At 43.7% G+C, this 20,315-nt stretch overlaps 2 protein-coding genes across 2 annotated transcripts; one reads left to right on the plus strand and one right to left on the minus strand.

Annotated features, from left to right (window-relative positions):
• Positions 1-1,912: 1,912 nt before the first annotated feature.
• On the minus strand, positions 1,913-18,628 carry LOC121835654 (zinc finger protein 2-like). Its single transcript, XM_042290083.1, has 3 exons — positions 18,383-18,628; positions 2,360-2,903; positions 1,913-2,275 (listed from the first exon to the last, which is right to left on the minus strand). The coding sequence occupies exons 1-3, from the start codon at positions 18,459-18,461 to the stop codon at positions 2,119-2,121; spliced, it is 780 nt and encodes a 259-aa protein (XP_042146017.1). The 5' UTR covers positions 18,462-18,628; the 3' UTR covers positions 1,913-2,118.
• LOC121835655 lies at positions 7,547-17,688 on the plus strand. Its single transcript, XM_042290084.1, has 6 exons — positions 7,547-7,719; positions 10,065-10,223; positions 10,368-10,483; positions 13,434-13,521; positions 16,292-16,381; positions 17,544-17,688. The coding sequence occupies exons 1-6, from the start codon at positions 7,598-7,600 to the stop codon at positions 17,647-17,649; spliced, it is 681 nt and encodes a 226-aa protein (XP_042146018.1). The 5' UTR covers positions 7,547-7,597; the 3' UTR covers positions 17,650-17,688.
• Positions 18,629-20,315: the final 1,687 nt, after the last annotated feature.

Here is a 20,315-nt window from a genome sequence, read left to right on the forward strand (position 1 = left end):
TTAGACTACTGTTGTCCTTATTGATTTGTGTTCCCTACACCGCGGCTTCGACTTATCATGAATAGATCTATCCTTTTTGTAACCCATAAGAGCGTTGCCTCTTTTACTATTAATTACACTAAGCTCGGTCCTAAAATTTCTCCACCAGATAACCCTAGTTATATTGTCCTTGTAATTTTTTATCAATTTATTCGTGTGCGGACCGCTTCGTGACACACCTTTAATATGCCTGCTTTAAGTGCGCTCGAAACTGGGTTTTAAGGGCTTTCAGAACAAACTCATAAAATAATCGAGAAATCGGCTCGCAACCTCCACTCTGCGCGTGCCCAAGAGCGTGCACTGGTTCGCCGAGTTTCTAAAAGAGTTAAATCGAAGAGCCTTTTGGCACCATTCCCAAGAAGGGGTATACTGTAATTTAATGCATTATACCCCATTTCCTTGGGAGTACCTATAAATACTTCCAATGAGTGTATCCCTTCAAATGGAGAAAAAAAATTTAGACACGCGGTTACTTCTTTGTTCAAACCAGCGTTTTATTCAACCAAAGTTTATTGCTGAGCCCTCATGGTCGTGCAAAAAATTACTAAATAATTTGCGAAAAAAAGAGAAAATAAAAAGAGCACAGTCAATAAAACCAGTTTTCAAAATAATAAACATAAGCAACAAATCTTACAAACTAATAGCACACAAAGAAATGACTTTCTTAACATTGCTGCTATTGAAAGAGCTTAGTTATTTTATAAGTTCGTATATTTATGGTCATGAGTAGGCCGACTTGTAAGGTACAGTGCTAATCACACTTGTCTATAACGCGCGTTCGTGCAGCTTTCTCCGGGGAGCGCTAGCCTGGTGGCATTCGCGGAAACTAAGCTAGTCACGTGGCGCAACATGGAACGGCCTGCTCGAGGGGTGTTCTGCCCACTCTATCAGCTGGCGGCGAACGCGGAAGGCTGCTCGCACGCTTTTTACAAACATCATTACTCGAACAATAAACAGACTAAAGCATGATGGCGTATCAACGATGTCGTCATCAAAAAACAAAAATATATCATAAAGCACTTTATTTTTATCGCTTATCAAGCTGATAGAGTGGGCAGGACACCCCTCGAGCGGGCCGTTCCATGTTGCGCCACGTGACTAGCTTAGTTTCCGCGAATGCCACCAGCCCAGCGCTCCCCGGAGAAAGCCGCTCGCTTGCGCGTTATAAACAAGTGTGATTAGCACTGTACATAAGTGACCTTACAGACAACACAGAAACTTCAGGTGCATCACGTGATTAATGACTCTAAATGAATAAAAAAAGATAATGCTTCAAATATTTTCTTTTTTTCGTGTACAAAAAAGTGAAAGCCGTTTACAACTCCCTGTAATGCCGAATTGGAGGGCAGCTCTTGAGGAGGAGGAGGGAAGGGTACTGAGGGCCACGTGTTCTCGAAGGGGGTCACCCCCCCGAGGTCACGTGACCTCGGGGTGTCACGTGACTCCCCAGGTCACGTGACCCCCCCCGGTCACGTGACCAAAATTTCCCCGCTAGATTCAGCGGGGAAATTTTTTCCGCTAGATTTAGCGGGGAAATTTTTCCGCTAGCTTTAGCGGGGAAATTGTTTCCGCTAGATCTAGCGGGGCAAATTTTCCGCTTGACCTAGCGGGAAATTTTTCCGCTGAATTTAGCGGGGAAATTGTTCCGCTAGATTTAGCGGGGAAAGTTTTCCGCTAGATTTAACGGGGAAAATTTTCCGTTAAATTTAGCGGTGAAATGTTTCCGCTAGATTTAGCGGGGAAATTTTCCCGCCAGATTCAGCGGGGAAATTTACCCATAATGCACCGCGCGGTTACGCCGACGGCGACGGCGACGGCGACGCCGCTCTGGCCGGAAACGGGCGCCTAAGAGCTGCGCTCTAAAAAGACCTCTGGTCGCTTCGTGTAAGGTAAATTCACATTTTTTTATCTGTGTTTACGCGATAAATAACAGGCTGAAACATTTTGAACCATGCAAAACACACACTGCTCGCAAGTAGAACCCCTGCAGGTCTATGGCCAAACCAAATGAACACACGTCGGTGCTCGAGTATTTCGTTTAAACCCCTTTCACAACTATGATGCATGTGAGGGTTTTGATCACTTGCGATGTATCTTCCGATGAGCGTGTAAACTGCTATGAGTCGCGAACGCTCTACTGCAGGTATCGCACTTGAACGGCTTCTCTCCGGTGTGAGTCCTTTCATGATTCGCCAAATGGGTTTTCTGAGTGAACGCCCTGCTGCACGTGTTGCACCTGTACGGCTTCTCTCCGGTGTGAGTCCTCACATGCATCGTCAAATCGCATTTCTGATTAAACGCCCTGCTACACGTGTTGCACTTGAACGGCTTCTCTCCCGTGTGAGTCCTCTCATGACTCGTCAAATGGGTTTTCTGAGTGAACGCCCTGCTGCACGTGTTGCACCTGTACGGCTTCTCTCCGGTGTGAGTCCTCACATGCATCGTCAAATCGCATTTCTGAGTAAACGCCCTGCTACACGTGTTGCACTTGAACGGCTTCTCTCCCGTGTGAGTCCTCACATGCATCGTCAAATGGGTTTTCTGAGCAAAGGCCCTGCTGCACGTGTTGCACTTGAACGGCTTCTCTCCGGTGTGAGTTCTAACGTGAGCCTTCAAGGCAGCCTTATGCGTGAACGTTTTCTCGCAAACATCGCAACTGAAGGGCCTCTCTCCAGTGTGAGTCCTCTCGTGGATGGCGATACCCGCTGCAGAAGGACATGAGTAAGGACAGAAGCGGCACCGGTGCTTGTCCGGGTTTCGGTGCGTTTGCTGCTTTTGTGGGTTGGTGGGGGGAGAGGTGTCACCCCTGCGGCTGTCCTGGTCGAAGGTATCCACTTTGTCGCCAGAGTATGCTTCGATCAGGTCTGTTGGGATGACAGGACAAAGCAAGAAATGTCGGCGCTGTTTTTGTTGTTCTGAACATGGGAATTTTGAGTACCTAGATGAACATGGTCCAGAATACCTACATCATGCCGGTGCAGCCTAGAGTAGGTATTCATTCATTTGAGATGTTAAAAAGGTTCAATCGTAATGCTTGTAAAGGTCTATAGGCAATCGTTTAAGATTCCACTCTGGCAGCCCCATGCTGCGGCAGCTGTGGTGGCTTGCGCGTTCTCCTAACCAAGTGCGGAAGGAAAGTCAAGCCGCCGCGGCTGCTGCTGCACAGTGTTGGCGGTAACGTGCTACAAGTAACGTCGTTACCGGTAGCGCCTTTTTTCTTTCAGTAACGTAGTGACGTATTCATTAGTTTTCTAAATCTACAAATTTCCTAAATTTTTCCAATCTTTTCCCCGCGAAAAAATTTCCGCTTTAGAAAAACCCCAACCAGCGCCTGTCATGTTAAAGTCGAAACACGCTGTCGCCAAAAGAAAACAAAAGTGCTGTTACCGTCAATTTATAAATAAAAAGTAACGCAAAAGTAACGTGCGTTACGTTCTGTCGGCGACAGTATCGCGTTCCTTTATTTCGCAAGTAACGTAGTTCTTTACTTTTTTACGGTAACGGCTACAACACTGCGGCTGCTTACCGCTGCCAGTACGAAGCGCCGGGTGATAGCGTGTTGACATTCATAATGATCGCGACTGTGTTTTAAGTGACGCTGGAAGGGTCACACACCCACAGATTATTAGGTTACACAAAATATTCAATAAGCTCGTGGAACAGGGATGGGCAAAATACATGCAAATATGTATCGAAATACAAATACAAAATACTTCGTCAGAAATTTATTTAATTACAATTCTAATTACATTTCCAAAAAAGCATATAAGTACAAGATACAAATACAGTCAAATGTATTTGGTCTCCTCCAAATACTTTTTCAAATACATTCCTCAAAATTTGCGTCAGCGACTTCAGGGCACCTGCAACGGGTTTCTGGTTATCTCATTTTAATTTTGCATCGCACACTCGGGAGTTAGTGTGCGAGGCTCTAGTAACGTAATAGAAATATAATCACAAAAAAATGTAATCAGCTTGGACGTAATGGGTTAAAAAAGTACAGAGCTTCAAGCAGAATTTTTTGTCGATTACATTTTGGTATAGACCAACAAAGAACAGAGACGACCAAGATGCGCAGCACTAGCTAGAGAATTTTTTATTGCTGCAACTCGCACCAGTTACCAAAATCTGGACGACCCGCGCATTTAGAATGTTCCAGGCAAAAATATGGATGGAAATCAGGCTGGAAAGCTTCACACGTTGCCACGGGCACTTATTTAGCCAGTCTGCCTGTGAACGTCGATTTCGTCACTATTCTTGCCCTGGACTAGCACCGTAATCACAAAGTCACTAAACGCTTATGCTTGATTGAGAGACACTGCATTTGGCGCAGAACGTAGTTTTCTTCCTGCTCTGGACAGTGACAATAAATTTGAGGGATGTATTTTCGCCCACAAAATTGTATTTAATTACAATTGTATTTGAAATACCCACGTTTTAATATTTAAATACACACTTCAAATACATTACCCAATTTGTAATTAAATACAAATGCAAAATACACAAAGTATTCAAAATACGTGTTTCAAATACTTGTACTTGAAATACTGCCCATCCCTGTCGTGGAATGATCGTTGTGCACCTTAGAAACTTGAAAAATCGCTAAGGTACACAGTAATTATTTTACGAGTGATTTGAAGCAGCAAAAAACGCGGTTCTATATCGACAGTGATGTGGACATTTGCCAGCCTAGAGCTAAACTTCTAAAGCAGGGGTGGCCCGGCTGACCCGGCCTAAGAGCCGCAAACGAAACCCCCAAACTTCCAAGAGCCGCAAGGGGGGGGGGGGGGGGGGGGGGCAGGCAAACTTTAGTCCAGTGCAGTAAACGAAACTCGAGCTACTTTCAATCAATCCAAGTCAAAAGCAGTCAGTAGCACAAGGCTACCAAACTGCAACCTGTCTTTCGATTTAAAACGCGGTCCATTTCACTTTTTATGGGGGGGGAGCCGCGAGCCGCACTTTAACACGTGAAGAGCCGCAGCTTGGCCACCCCTGTTCTAAAGCTTCAATCATTTGGAACAGCCAAACATATTTTGGGCTATTTCATGCGTCGAAAATTATTTATAGCATTTGTGAAAGCTACTCCATCAACCGGAACTGAAGAAAAAAATACAATTTTGTAATATAAATAAACAACTCGGCATGGTACATTTCTCTGATATCAAATACTATGTATGCGGTATATTTTTTCGGTTTGGTGCAGACCGCTAATTAAAACTTAATGAAGTTTCCACGTGGAGAAAACTTTGTGTACCACATCAGACTCCTTACGTTTTCCACCTTCTAAAAAACCGAGCCTACAAAAAGGTTTTCTATCCGTGTGGGACCGTTCATGAATCTGTGAGGGTGTGCTAAGAGGGTACGAGACTGTACCCCTATAAAAATGGCTTCCGCCATTCAATATACATCTGACTGACATTCTATTGCCCCTATCGCCATTCGATTGCTCTCGCTTGAAATGTATGGACACGGTATCACCCCTTTATTGAAGTTTGGCACTGACGTGGTAGGCGCTACAATGGCAATCAAATGGCAAAAGAACCCTTTAGCGTCTTTTTATTGGCAGGTGTCAATACAGAATTCGGGTATCGTCTTTTTATACTCATCCTATTGTCAATCAAGCGCCCCCGGTGGCAGTGCAATACCGGCCAATTTCTGCTGCAAGTAAATCAAACTTTAGGTACAAACCATAGTTATAATATACGCTAGAGGTTCAATTGGCTCTTGTGTTCCGCGGCAAATTGAAGAAAACCATACATGGTAAATTTCTTCCAAAATGTAATTTAATTACAATTACAATCATTTCGCTCCAAAAGTAATTTAACCATAATTACAACTACTACTATGTGAAAAATAATTCATTACAATTACAAATTACATCAAAAAGTAATACAATTACTTTACAATTACTTATTTCTGGGAGCGACCATTTTCGTATATATAACTTCAAACAACATGTTAAGGATGCAACGCATTTCTTCATTCCTTGCCCAAATGTTTGAATCGCCGAATACATGTCACGAATTGTACATTTTTTTTGTAAATTTTCTTAAATTAATGAGAGAAGTTAACAATTTGGGATAATGAAATCCTACGTTCTTATATTTTCAATAAATAATAATAAATTAGTTTATATACACGAAGACACCAGATCACTAAAATAAAATTGGTTGACACACTTTAGTTAGCCAGGCAAATAAAAATGTGACAATTAGCCATATCTGAATATTTTAATAGTGTTAATATATGACTACAATCTACATCCACACGCGCTAATACAACCATATTTACAGACAAACGTTCATTTTTTCCTAAATTATTTACAGTGAGTTGAAATTACAATGGGTCAAAATTTATAAGACCCGAATATGGGCTCCCGAATCCATCATGACAATATCCACAGGTGCGAAGTCAGCTCAAAAATGCTTATGCAAATAATATCCGAAGTAAAACCAACGAAAAATAAACGTGAAAATAATACAAAAAAAAATGCGACAGTACTCAAAGAGGGGCGCAAAAAAACTGGCAAACAAATAAATAAAAAAAAAAATACTTCATAGACCCTTAAAAACCTCAGCCTCGGCCGCCTTTTTTTTTTCGGACATTTTGTTTTGTTGGGACATTTGACGATATTTACGACATTTCTTTTTTATGACTAACACTGAAAAAAAGAAAAGAAAAATGCTGTCGACGACAGTGCTAAAAGCGCGAGCTCGTTGCGTTGGATCGCGCGCCACGAGCGCTCCAGCATCGGGTGCAGTCATGCCAGTCAAGGCTACTCGCTCGCCGCTTGCACGGCCTTCGCAGCTATTCTATGCAAGGGTGATAATCCGTCGTACTGCACACAAGTACAGCTCCAGAAAAAGGCGTACAAAATTACTGCGGCTGGGCTCTGTCGCCTCCGGTACACGTAATCTTCATTTGCAACAGGAGTGACGGACGGCACCGGGCGAAGTTTGAAAATGGAGAACGCTTATTTTGATGTTCCTAAGAACGCGACGAGTACAGGCGGCAATGTTGACAACACGCACCAGCGCGGACACCGCCGAGCCGCCGAGCCGAGCACCCGGCCACACACACGCCGAGCGACCGACATTTCACAATGCAGTCAGCGGCATCCAAAGAAAACGTGTTGTTGACGTAAAAATAACTAAGATGTCAAAATAAAAGCTGATATTTTTACGTCCATGACGCCATTGTCCACGCCCCCTGGATATCCAATCGGTGTCGAAAATACGCAGCCTCCGATTCCAAACCGAAACTAAAATCCTGTCGTAGTTGTGTGGCTAAGCGAAGTTTCGTATCGCGTATAAAACTTTTATTTTAATACATTTGTTTTAGTTTTTTTAAGTTTGTTAAAACGTTTTATTGTTTTGGTTCGCCACTGTTTTACGAATAATGTTACGTTAACTTTTTTATTTTCGCAATTATTATGCACCTCGAAACAAAGTCTTTTACAAGCCAATCCACCCCGAACTTCATTTGCGCCGAAGCTTCCGAAGCTTTGTTGCAGTTTGGTGTGTCTTTTATTTTTACGTAGAACTCATATCGATCCGATATGCCGCGTCCGAGAATGGATTTTGCGACTAATAAGTGGCGAGGCACCACGCGAGCAAGAATGAACAGCCCTGGAGGTTATGGGCACTGCTCAATTGGCTCATTCCTCGGTGCTTCTCGAAGGTAAGCCTTTTTTCTCTGTGTCCTCCTAAGCTTCCGTTCAAGCGTCTCCTTGGTTTGTTTCCTTGCCCTGCCTTTGCCTAATCGCGCCCGAGAAGTGTATTCTGACAGGTATTTTCCTTAGGCGAGCATCTCTCCTCGCGCTTTTCGTCAAACCGTCCGACGGGTTGCGAGTTCTAATCGCGAAGCCATGATTCGGTCACCCAACACGTCGGTCGGCCTGTCAAACGTTTTATCGCACGTGGGTCGTCACTTCGCGTCGGCACGCATCGCTGCCTACCCATATCTGTACTGGCCAGGTTTCTTTGTCGGCCCGCGCGTCTTATCGCTGTGGGTGATCTCAAGCGACGCGAGCGAAACGCGTAAAAATAGAAAACATTGTGGTTGGACCCGTTTGATCTACTAGCTATACGCACTCCGGAGTGCACTTCGGACGGAAATGGCTATACGCACTCCTCCGAGAGATCATGCCGCTCGGGCCACCCTTTTAGAACGGCGCGTGTATCACTGGGGAGCTCGTTAAAACACAGCCCCGCGCCTGCGTTCACGCCGCTTCGCGGCGACAGTATCGGCTGCTAATTACAAATCGTAACCAGTACACGCCGTTTCGCGGCGTCCAGCCGGCAATCCAAGCCCCGCTGTCCCCGATCGCACCTCAAAAGGGGGTCCCATACCATTTAGTTTTGCAAAGTTTCTCAACAACATTCGATTTTTTTTTTTTTTTTTACTGTTTATCGCAAAAAAAAAAAAAAAAAGAAATGTCCTAAATATCGCCAAATGCCTCGACAAAACAAAATGTTTGAAAAAAAAAAGCAGGCCCACTGCGGATGGAACCCGCGTCCACTTGCGTATGAAGCGGACACCTTGACCCCTATGCCATGCCTCCGCTTAGAAAATTCGTTGTGACCACTCGTTTTATGCGAGAAAAGCGGAGTGCGTATAGCCATTTCCGTCCGAAGTGCATTCCGGAGTGCGTATAGCTTTACTCATATATATATATATATATATATATATATATATTTATATATATATTATTTATTTATTTATTTGGACACACAAAATAGACGGGCACTAATTAACTTCACTAACATGCTCCCATACTCTCCACTTGTCATGATTTTTGTGTGGGCTTTGCCCGATGATGCTAGTGAGTCATTCTCGTTTCAAGTGGAGTGTCCAAACCATTCTGCACGCATGTTCGGACTCTCGGGATTTGCAGAAACTGGGAGCCTGCAATGCCTGCTGTCCTTGTCTTTTTTTCTCCAGTTCATCTTTTTTCCTTGTGCAACAGCAGACTGTCGCACAAGAGCGACATCTTGTTCATGCGTGGTGTCACCTGAACCGTAGAATGCTCGCTTCATAGTGTGGCCCGTGAGGCTGTGCGCTTTCCGCTGTCTGCTTTCACGAACACAAATACGGTGATGTACCCAGAGTGCACCGCTCGCTAGCCTTGCGTGAGTACACTCTATATGGTATATGTTGTTCAAAGTACCTTTATGCATAGCTGATCCAACCTGCATTCTCTTTTGCCATTGCCGGTAGCAAATTGTGTCTGTTTAGTATTGCACACCTGCCAACTTCCCCGTATTACCCAGAAGTCTCTTAAATTTTGATCAGTTTGTATGATTGACAGAAAAACCTCCCGAAAAGAGGAATTACCCTCCCCCTCTCTTTTGTACTAAAGAAGAGTTTTTGCCATCACTGTGGACGGCTGCAATCCCATGAGCATAGGCAGTGCAATATATAAATATAATGAAGTTGTCTTGATGCAAATTTGTTCTCAATATTTCTTTTTTAAAACACCCCCCCCCCCCCCTCCCCTGCTTAGAAATTATCCCGAATTTGGTGTCCCCAAACTTGGAAGGTATGGTACTGTCTGTGCCTTTTCTATCTTGTGTCATTTATGTAACGTAATATATCTGTTCTTCATATTTATAATCGCTGCAGGCCTGGTCAAGGAGGAGTTGCTCAGTGAACTACTAGTTTGAGTTCCCTGAGACGGACACCACTGACATCACCTACAGTGCCGACGTACAGGCTTAATGGCAGATATCAATAGGAGATTATGGTAAGCTGTCCTATTTATTTAGCAGTGTCGGAGTAACTCACTTGAGTTTTCATCACTGTTTTTGGTGGCAGTTTGTTGCCTGCACACAAAAATGGTCCATTAATTGTCCATGTCCATTAAAATTGATGCAGCCTTCACACTTCTGCGGTTTAGAGCGATTCGCAGACATATGTCGATCATAGTCGAAACAGCGTGGCTCATCATTAGAGTTGAATGCTGAGTTTCGCTTGGCAACTTTTTGGCCACTTCGATCACTACAAAACATTATTTGCCTTCTCAGGTACGCGTCACGTCTGTTTGGTTGGACAGCCACCAAGTTGACTTGGATGTCAGCGCCTGTTGTCATCAGAACCTGGTTCTTGTGCTGCCACATCATTTTTGGTGGTGGCGCTGTCGTCACCTCCCAACGCTTGCGCTCCCCGAGTTCCCATTCAAGATGGTGAGTGGTATACTTGTGGGGGCCTCGCTGCTGCAGGTGCTGCCATGTAGCTCTGGCTCGTGGTGGCTCCACCGCCATCATTTGTGCTCCCTGTGATCCCAGCCGGAGTGGTGACAGGGATTATGCAAGGGCTCTTTGTCGCAGGTGCTGCCACGGACTTTGGCTCGTGGGGGTGCTGTCGCTACTGACAAAGCCTGTGCTCCCCGTCGTCCCTGTTGAAATGGTGGCTGGAACTTGGAGAGGGTTTGCTGCCACAGCCGGTCAGTTCAAGTTCCGCACATTCTGCCGTAGCCCTTGGGAATTCGTTCCTTCCATGTTGAGGTTCTAGTAGGAGAAGTCCACCGCTGTTGAGCTACATGTCACCACAGCAGTCAATCTGCAGAGGGGCATGGCCACGTGACCACACTTCTGAAAGGTTACAGCCTTGATGTGGACATGGAGGCCGGTGTGAGAGACTTAATGTGCCTCTGGCACACCTGCCCGGCGAAAGAACTCATGGATGCGCCACATGGAAAGTGAGCAGACTGTGCAAGTCTCTTTTACAAAATGGCGCTAACAATAGGCAGTGTCTGAATCATTCTTCTCTTATGTAGGTGATACTTTCTAGGCGTAATGTGTTAGTAGATAGCTATGGTGTTATTGCTTAACTCTGAACAAGATACAAAGTGAGACATTTTCAGACCAAGTAAAAAATTTCTGCTTAGGTACTTTAATCTTGAAGATCTTCCAGAGTTTCACATCATCCAGCAATCCTAAAGGCGATGCACCACATGTAATTATAATTAATATTCCCGCTCTTAGTTTACCAGGAAGGTGTTCAAAAAATTGTAAGTAGTGTTAGTTGCTTAGGAGAGCGATGTGTTGCACCTTGGCGTTCCATTCACTTTGGGATGAGGTGCTTCATTCTTGTGCGTCCTTGGTTGTTTCCTTAGCCCCTAAAGATGTTGGAGATTTATATGTTTTATTTTTGGGGAAACCATGTTACGTTAGTATCTGGCATGCTTTTTTTTTATTGCTGAAAGCTGTTTGAAGTGAGCCTTTTGTCCACCTAAGAGCATAATGATTGGGAGCTTCACTCAGGTGTGTTTTCTGGCCACACCACAGAGCATGATTGTAAGCATCGATGCATGCTATTGATACCAAGATCGGGACTTCAGAGAGAATCAGTCAAGTCTTCCTATTTTTATTTCCATTGATTCTTTGGCATTCTAGATATCTTTTTGTAAGCGTGTTCACGTAAGCTTGTTCAACTTTCTGGGTCATAGTATCGGGTCGTTCTGTAATTATCATATGCTTTATGCATTTGTCCTTAGTCTCATCTGAAGTTGTCATGGGCACATGGCTGACACATTTGGTGCTGCTTTGATTTGGAGGGTAAATATTGTCTGCCATAGGTCTAGCAAACTTCATACGTTCTACACTTCAAAATTTTCTCGTAGACCTGATTACTAGGCAATAAGCTCCTTTTCAATATGTGCATTTACTTAAATTGAAAAGCCAAAAGGCTTTTAATAATTAGCCACTTGCAGAATAAGAACAGTGTTTCTGCCACCTAGTGTGGGAGAAAATGGGTAGGGGGGTGGAGGCCAAAGCAAACGCAAGCAGTGTGAATACAACTCTAGGACTTATATGCGGGGTAAGTGAGGAATTTGAACTGTCTACCAAGACCATGTAGCTCACACATTTAGCAGAGGATAATTGGGTTTGATTTAACAAGCTATTGGGGTGGTTGTAAAGCTCCTATACAGCCCCACATGGCCCTGTATGCACTGATCTAGACTGCTTGTTTCACATAGATTTTTGTGACCTATTGATCTAACTGCTTCTTTTATTTGCAATTTTTTGTGTTATTCAGGATAATTGGAAACCCAGCAAAAGGTTGGCATGTCATGGAGTAAACATGTCATTGCCAGTGTGCTTCACTCTAAAATGTAATGCATGAGCAGTGGCCAAAGCTGATGACACTTGTCTAATGAGGAAATCAATGATACTGCACAAACTGAAGCATATCTTCCAGGGATCGTTGCCATTCCTCTATACAATTGCATGACCTCCTTGTTCTTTTTTTATTGCCCTCAGTTAATTTGACAAGGACTGGATTGCTGTTACCCTTAATAGGTCGGCGTGTCACATTTATCTTGAGGTCGAATTAACGGGAAATTTGTTTTGATAAGTTAAATAAGGGGAACAACAAAATATTCAGAGCAATGTCTTTTGTTTTCTTTCTATTTTTTTGCATCACCGAAACATTTATTGGTCACCGCATTGAAACTGGGAGTGTAATGCACGAAGAGAACTGCAGTGTGACCCTCCAGTCTCTGCCGTCAGACGATGCACACATTCTGCAACATAAGTGCAGGATCAGCTTTTTTTTTTTTGGGGGGGGGGGGGGGGCGATTTTTCTGAGATGACATAAAAATGTTGTGTTCATCACCATCAAAGTGATTTGTTGTCTGCATGTTCCCTGCTTTAGTGACAAGGCCACTGACAAGCGGCTTCACGGGTACTAAATTGAACCTCTTGACAAGTTGCTCAAACAATAGTGATACACAAATGGCAGTACGAGGACAAGTTGAAGAACCACAAGTAGCGCTTGTCCTATCACTTCTTCAACTTGCCGTTGTCCATAGCACTATTTGTGTTTTGCTCCTCTTCATCTGCTTCATAAAGAGCAAATATATAAGGCTGCTTAATAAAATGACAGCGTCCGTCAAATCGGTAAACATTAAACATATTGCCCTGGCCAAGTCCAAGTCTCGTTTTCACGATGAGTTGCATAGTGAATCGGCTAACAATGGTTGATGAATATGATGTAGTTCTACTGAATCAGTAGCATACTTCAATCTCTCTTCTGCACAAAACCTATGTTTGGGAGCGGTTGACATAGTGTTTTCTCGACAGCCGAGGGGCTTGAAGCAGGTGCTTAACGTCTGTGAGCCTCCACCATTGAAATTTTAACTTGTCACTTGCTCTAGAACTTGATAATGGAGCAATGGCAGATTTTATGAAGTTTGCGAAACTGACGTCGGAGGCCTTCGAATGGGAAAGGTTTACAGGGCTAGAAACATAATGACAGCACGTCCTCACTCACAATTATCTGTAATAAAAAGACGGTGCCCAAAGAACTGTAGCTAGTTTTAAGTGTCACTCGCTGAAGCGTTTGTATATTGTGTTAATTCCTGCATTTTGCTGTTTTTTTTTCTGTTTCAGGATCCAGTGTTACATTCCTGTGGCTTTTTGGTTGTTTCCCAATTATTGAAGGGAGTTGCAGGCTTATCATGGGCGACACAGTGCTTTGGTGAGTGTACCTTTTATTTACTGCTTGGCCAATCAAATCGAGTGGCTTTGCAGGAAACTCTCTACAGTTTCAGGATGTTTGAGGGTGTGTTCTCCTTCAGACATTCTGAAATGGCACAAATTTTTTGTGCTGCATCACTATACCCTGTTGAATGACGAGCTGAAATCGTAGTAGAAGCTACATGCTCGTTGGACCAGTCATATGTCTACCTTTCGCCATGTGTTACACTCCCGCCCATAACCATGTGCAGAAGGCGGGGTCAGGTAACGAGAGGGAGGTGGTTGATTGATCCGGTGGGTGCGTAGTTACCACCACAGTCAGCTTAGAGGTGAATGTTAATTACTCAAGCTTTAAATAGGTCACAGTACTCAATGCTTGAGGAACACCTGAGAAGTTTTTAGAATGTTTTTATTTACCGTGTCTACTCGCTCCATGAGTCTCAAACTACGTCCAACTCGGCTAGCTATCAAGCCAATTTTCTTTCGCCGCCAAGCGGCCAGGCCACTTCAAACCAGGCAAAGCATAGCGGTACATGCTTTCATGGCTGCAAGTGTGTAGTTGCGGATGTGATCAAGAGTGAAACCGAGCGGCGCATACACGTAACAAAGCTGGGGTCGAGGAATTGCCCAGCTTTGGACATGTTTCGCCCACCGAATGCATTGATGTCAACAAACATGCGGTCATCTGTAGTGTGCTTTCGGACAGTGAAATCGTGAAAGTGGTTAGGCCTAAGGACGGTCGCGTCACTCACCATGCTGAGTGAGCTTCCCTAGTAAAAAAATCTTAAATGTATAAAAAAATTTTATGTCCAACAAACGCGTATGATCCAATAAGATCATATAAGAAAATACAAGAACTTTATAAAAACATATAAGAGCAATATAAAATTATATTTGGAGTTATAAGAAACTTCTTTTCAGTTTCTTAAAACTTCTTATATAATCTTATATATTTCCTATATTGTTCTTATACGTTTTTATAAGGTTTTTATATGATCTTATTTGGTCATATGCTTTTATTGGACACCTCAATTTCTTACATGCAAGATTTTTTTACTATTCACTAGAAGGGCGCTTTTCCTTTGACAGAAGGCACACCGAAAGCACCCTAAAAAAAGGTTTTCAAATTGTAGAACATGGTTATTGTAGCGCGCCCACGACCAGCCGTCAATGCGCCTCCGTCAGTGGAGACATGCCACAGTACTTTGCCGTGTCATACTGCCACCTAAAATTACATTTTCGCGAAGTGTGTAAATGCAGAAATTTATCCTGCATAATGAACGCACCCCCGAAATATATGTTCATTTCAGAATAAAGAGGTGTGTTCATTATGCGGGTAAATATGGTAAAAAAGTGAATGATGACTCAAACAAATGCAAAACTCATACATTGAAATTTGAAAAAAATCACCAACCATATCCTACAACAAGGTCCCAACGTTTCAAAAACAGCTTGTTTTTTTCTTCGGGGGTGACTGCTTCCAGATAGGGGACAACAGCTTCGTTTTCTTCTACGATAGTCTCTTTTTTTTTTCACTTCGTTAGGTGGCTGAGTCCGTTCACGTAGCATGATGGCCATGTGCCAGTGGACCTATTGATGTTTCCTGGTGTTGTTTGGATATGCCATGACTATAAAAAGCTGCTGGCAGAAGTTTGTCTCAACATTTATGAGGGTGTTGGCAAACTTGATGCGATATTCATTGTCCTCACAGTGCTCTGCAACAGCGCTGCGCTCGTGGTCGAATTTGCAGTTGTTTTTGTGTTGTTGAATTCTTTCTGGGAAGTTCTTTGTTTTTCCAATGTAGGTGGCATGGAATTGAATATACAATGCCCTGCGCTCTTTGTTTAGTGGGATGACCTTTAATTCGCAGCATCATACGTCAAAGTGTTGATACCGGTTTGTGGGACACCTGAATACTTTCTTTTACCAGCATACATGACAGCGCTTCGCTAGTCCCCTTTATGTAGGGAACACAGATGCGGGTGTGTGGACGGATGTTTTTGAGTTTTTAAGCTTTCTCCCGACCAGGCAGGCCTCTGCCAAAATGTTTACCCTCAAAACTTGCACTGCATGTAGTAATGGCTCTTGGTCTGCGAGAATTTTTGTTTTAGTTTTATGTTTGTTGAGCATTATTGGACAAATGACAAAGGCTATGCCACCTCATTATGACCGCAGTAAAAAGAGCTATACACCTGATAACATAGTCGTGTCATGTTTTTGCTTTGAAAAAAATGTTAACACACAAGATTCATCTATTTCTTGACCCCTTGACTGGGGACCCATGACCAAAAAAAATTTTTTTTTGTCCCTATTTTGCCTATATTTTTTTGTACGAGACTTTTCTTGTGCTACCATCATAGCTTGAATTTCTAAAGGAAAATTATTTCCGATGTTAGGGGATAGATGGTGCTTCCTCCCGTACGATAAAAGAGTGAGCGTTTAAAGACGCACTCCCCAAACTGATTGAAGAGTGGTGCATCTATGAGTGTGCCCCCCAGGCTGCTGTTAAAATTGCCAAGCATCCAAAGATCTTATCAAAAGTAATAGATTTGTCTAAGGTGAAGTGAATATTTACACTAAATTCAAGTAATGATGCAATAACAACATGGCAGTGCCCACAAGCTGCATGCGCATGAACGAATTTCACCATCCAAATGGATGAATGACCGTTTTGGCAGAACTGGACAATGAGGAAAAGGGTACCAATACTTGAGTGTAGCTTTATAGGGGCTATTATCATTTTAAATTGCAATTCTCATTTGCTCTTTCAGCTCGCACCTTCACGGAGTACAGCAATGTGGGGAAGCAAGTCGAGGACAGCCTCTCTCGATTTCTGTCCCGGGGGCACTATGCTCTTTCAGGTAAGCTGCTTCCCTCTCTTAAGAGACACGAGTAGACCCTTTTATTCAAGACAAGAATGACGATAATAATCACATCAAATAAAATTGGGAACAAGGGGATAAAGGAGATTCCTCTTTGACCTTTCTCCCCCTTGTACCCCTTTTCCAGGGATTATTATTGTATTCATACTTATTACATTATTGTGGCGTTGAGATTTTGACAACCTGTGGTTGGCTGATGTATTGTGGAAGTTAAAGCTATTGCACATTCAAACATGGTGTGAAATACAGTAGAACCCTGCTGCTGCATCTTTATGCAGTCACAATAAAGGATCATGACATGAGCAAAGATGTAACAACTGATAATGCCCTTGGGACAGCTATAGATGTTTCAGGAAGCTGTATTCTCTGTTTATCTTACCTTAGCTTTTATGGCTGTAAAAAAGATTGCCTTATTTTATATGTTGACAATTTTTTCAACACTTCTTAAAATTGTGGTTGAACTATAAGTAACACACTGTTTACAGACAAGCTTGTGTTTGCCCACAGCAGCTATGGGCACTGCATACGCAGGAACTAGATTCGTGTGAGCAGACATGTCTGCACATGTCCTGTGCCGACAGTCGCGCCATCGCAGTGACGCGTTGTCTATAGTTGCAGTTAAAAAAATATTGAAATATAAGAATGCAAAAATTCTGAGCCCATCGAGCTAAACCACAGCTGCCTCAAACAAATCACTGCACCCTGCATGCCACATCAAAGCAGTGGGGCTTGAGGCAAGCAGCACTGCTTGAACATGGTGGCATGGAGGTGGTAAAGAAAAATGGGGTGTCGTGAGAGCCTGAATCTCTTATTGTCATACAGGACCAAGCAAGAAACACAGTGCAGAGAGGCAAGGAGGTAAAATAAAGGGAGTAAAGCAAAAGGAACGGGGTATGTGTTCCTAGTAGTCATGCCGGCCACCTTGAGTGGCAGTGTTTGGGCATAAGAACCAAGAAGGAAATTCATGAAGCCTGTAATTCTAACACGTATATACTTTTGGACGTTCGATAGGACCGGTTTCCGTGAACATAACAGCCGAGAAAACATGTGAGCAAGGTTCTTCTGTGCATATTTTTGAATGTGCTGCAAGAATATTTCTGGTTATATGCCCACTTAATTTATAATGTTTTTCTTCTTTCAGCTCACACCTTACAGACATGTCAGGAAGCAAGGAAAGGTTATTTTTTTCACTCATCGTTTATATTTGGGTGATTAACTTAGTCTTGAAAAAAAAAACGTCATTTTAATGACATTGTGATAAATAAATTTTGGGTCTTTAAATTGTCCTTCAATCTTTGTTTTCTTCCCATATTGCAAGCCGGCACTATGTGTATCAGGCATGGAATCAATGGTAGGCCATGTAAACAACTGCAGTTTTTCGGCTGGCCAGCTTAAAGTTTACGAGGGGTTGACAATGGCGAAATGGTCACGAAATTCGATCAAATGACGTCTATGTGATAATTATGCCCTTATAAAAATGGTTGATGCCATTTTGTATTATTGCCAAATGGCAACAGGTGTTTAAGAGCAGTCAATCAGCAGGCAACAGATGTTAATCGTCATTGAGATGTCATCTTGTTGACCCGGATAGCCATTTCGCCACCGTCAACTTTTTGCCGTTCTATTGGTTATTGTCGGTGCATTGCCAGTGTATCTACATGCCAATGCTAATTGGCTATTGGAGGCAGTCAAAAGACTATAAAATGTGTAGTCCTTTGATTGCCTCCTTTAGCCATTTAACGTTAACATGTAGATACACTGATGATACACCGACAATAACCAATAGAACGGCAAAAAGTTGACGGTGGCGAAATGGCTATCCGGGTCAGCAGGGTGACGTCTCAGTGACGATTAACATCTGTTGCCTGCTGATTGACTATTTGTAAACAGCTGTTGCCATTTGGCAATAGTATGACTTTCAAATGGCATTAACCATTTTCATAGGGGTATGACTGTTTTCCCGTGTGCTTCTTCTCATACCTGGTGTTGTTAGTTCCGTGGGCACCATAAGATTGGCGGCAGAAGTCGCACCGCCGTCCGTCCTCCCCTCCTGGTCCATCTTCAATGGTTGCCTCTGCAATTCGGCTCCTTGGAAGGAGAGCTCCGCCCCCTTGTCCTCGTAGTCCGTTCTCTGCCATTCGGAGTCGGATGCTGCGTGGGCAAGTTCTGTTAGGAGTGAAGATCAAATTTTGTTTTGTTCATTTTTTTATACTATACCAATACAGAAGCTCAATCACAACGAAACTTAAAGGGACACTCAAGCGGTTTTCGGAGAAGCTACTTTTTGGTGCGATGGTGTTAAGGAAGTGTCAGTGAATGAGTATCTTCAGTTTTAGAAGGCAGAAACGCCTATTAATCACGCAGGAATAAAATACGTGCGGACTCTTTTCTGTACTTGCGAGGACCAATGAAAGTATCGTTGTTTGAAAATTTTGGCGGTCTTTTTAAAGTTTCGCTAAAAAAACAATTTTCAGTTCATTTAAATATGTTGTGCATGAAAATTTCACGAGACGTAAAATATTTCTAGTTTAGAATACGCGATAGCGCAATTATCGCTTCACAAACAAGGGACTACGTTTTCTATTTGCCTTCCTCCGCGGGGGGTGAATTTCCCGTTCCCCAGGGATGCGCGGAAGCGCACGTATCTCCGCGCGTTGCAGGCCGGTCGTGCCGTTCGCGGGCCGGCCGGCTCCTTCTATCCGCAAACGTGGCGACGGTGGTGATCGTCGGGATGGACGGCCTGGTGAAAGCTCATCGTTCCGCGTGAAAGCGCTATCCTTGACTGTGAATTTTCGTCGTGTTTCGCTATGATAACCCAGCACCTACTAGAAGGGAACATCCACCTACTCGTGCGGCGATGTCGTGGCGGCACTCTCAAGATAACAGAAACGCCCGTGCCGTCGTGTTTGTTTACTTCGACTACAGTGGTGCTTTCTAAGCATTTGTCCTCGAACATCGCCCGGATTTCTGATTTGGCGCATTTCATGCGTGTGCTCAAGTTCAGGGTATTACTGGCGCGTACCGTATAAAGGATACGAATTTTCACGCGTTTTCATTACCGGAGAAAAGTGATTAGTGTTAGCAATCCTGAACGCTCGCAACGTCTATCTCATCACGAAATCATATTTCTACGTTGCTATATCGCTGCTAAGATTACATTGTCTTTTATAATCGTAGAAAAGGCGTGTGGCGATATTTGTACTATTCCAATGTCGTGTATTAGAGTCGTGATCGTCCAAGACGGCGCTGCATCTTTTTATTTTATTTTTTTCATTCGCTGTACCCTCCAAGCCTATCAGGAAATAATAATGAAGCTTTAGACTAGAAAACTGTCTGTCTATATTCTGTTACGGCATTGAGTAGCAGTGCGTCCCCTTTTTTAGAGAGGCCGCTGACACAGCTGACGGCGGCGTACAGAAGCGGTCGCCGTGGTGACGACCCGCTGCGCTTGTTGTAGTGGTTACAGGTGTGTGTACGCGCGGCGCAGTGCGGTCGTTCCGGTTGCAACGGACGCAGTCGTAGGTACGCGCTCGTTGCACATGTCTGAACCAGCCTTCCCCCCGTTCTCCCGAGGCGAAAGTCAACGTGGCGACATCGTTTGACATCACGCACCAGAGGTAACGCTGCGATGTCAAACGTTGGTTTGGTTACGACTTGCCCCAACCGCAAATCGAAGAACGCCCGAAAAGGTCTGCGTTTCGTCGTCCTCGGAACCCGAACATGACTCCGAAGCGCTGCTATCGTCCACATCGCATGTCGGAGTGGCGTCATAGGAAATCATCCCCAGGTCGGCTGTCCGCCGAAGAACTTCAACCTCTAACGGCGTCAGGTCCTCGAGCGTAGAGAACTCCGCCATGATCGAAGCTCGAATGACAAAGAGGTTCGGCCGATGCGGCTACCTCGGGATCACTGC

Source organism: Ixodes scapularis, unplaced genomic scaffold (genome assembly GCF_016920785.2).
Source record: "Ixodes scapularis isolate PalLabHiFi unplaced genomic scaffold, ASM1692078v2 PGA_scaffold18__7_contigs__length_3171195, whole genome shotgun sequence".
Classification (NCBI taxonomy): Eukaryota; Metazoa; Arthropoda; class Arachnida; order Ixodida; family Ixodidae; genus Ixodes; species Ixodes scapularis.

What these genes read in the sequence shown, in the direction of transcription:
- LOC121835655 (XM_042290084.1), top strand. Translation starts at nt 7,598, where the DNA reads ATGCCGCGTCCGAGAATGGATTTTGCGACTAATAAGTGGCGAGGCACC. An exon ending in TTCCTCGGTGCTTCTCGAAG is followed by an intron (nt 7,720 to 10,064) that starts GTAAGCCTTTTT and finishes TTGCCTTCTCAG; the next exon opens with GTACGCGTCACGTCTGTTTG. An exon ending in CCGAGTTCCCATTCAAGATG is followed by an intron (nt 10,224 to 10,367) that starts GTGAGTGGTATA and finishes TCTTTGTCGCAG; the next exon opens with GTGCTGCCACGGACTTTGGC.
- LOC121835654 (XM_042290083.1), bottom strand. Translation starts at nt 18,461, where the DNA reads ATGGACCAGGAGGGGAGGACGGACGGCGGTGCGACTTCTGCCGCCAAT. An exon ending in CACGGAACTAACAACACCAG is followed by an intron (nt 2,904 to 18,382) that starts GTATGAGAAGAA and finishes TCATCCCAACAG; the next exon opens with ACCTGATCGAAGCATACTCT. An exon ending in ACGGGAGAGAAGCCGTTCAA is followed by an intron (nt 2,276 to 2,359) that starts GTGCAACACGTG and finishes GAAGCCGTACAG; the next exon opens with GTGCAACACGTGCAGCAGGG.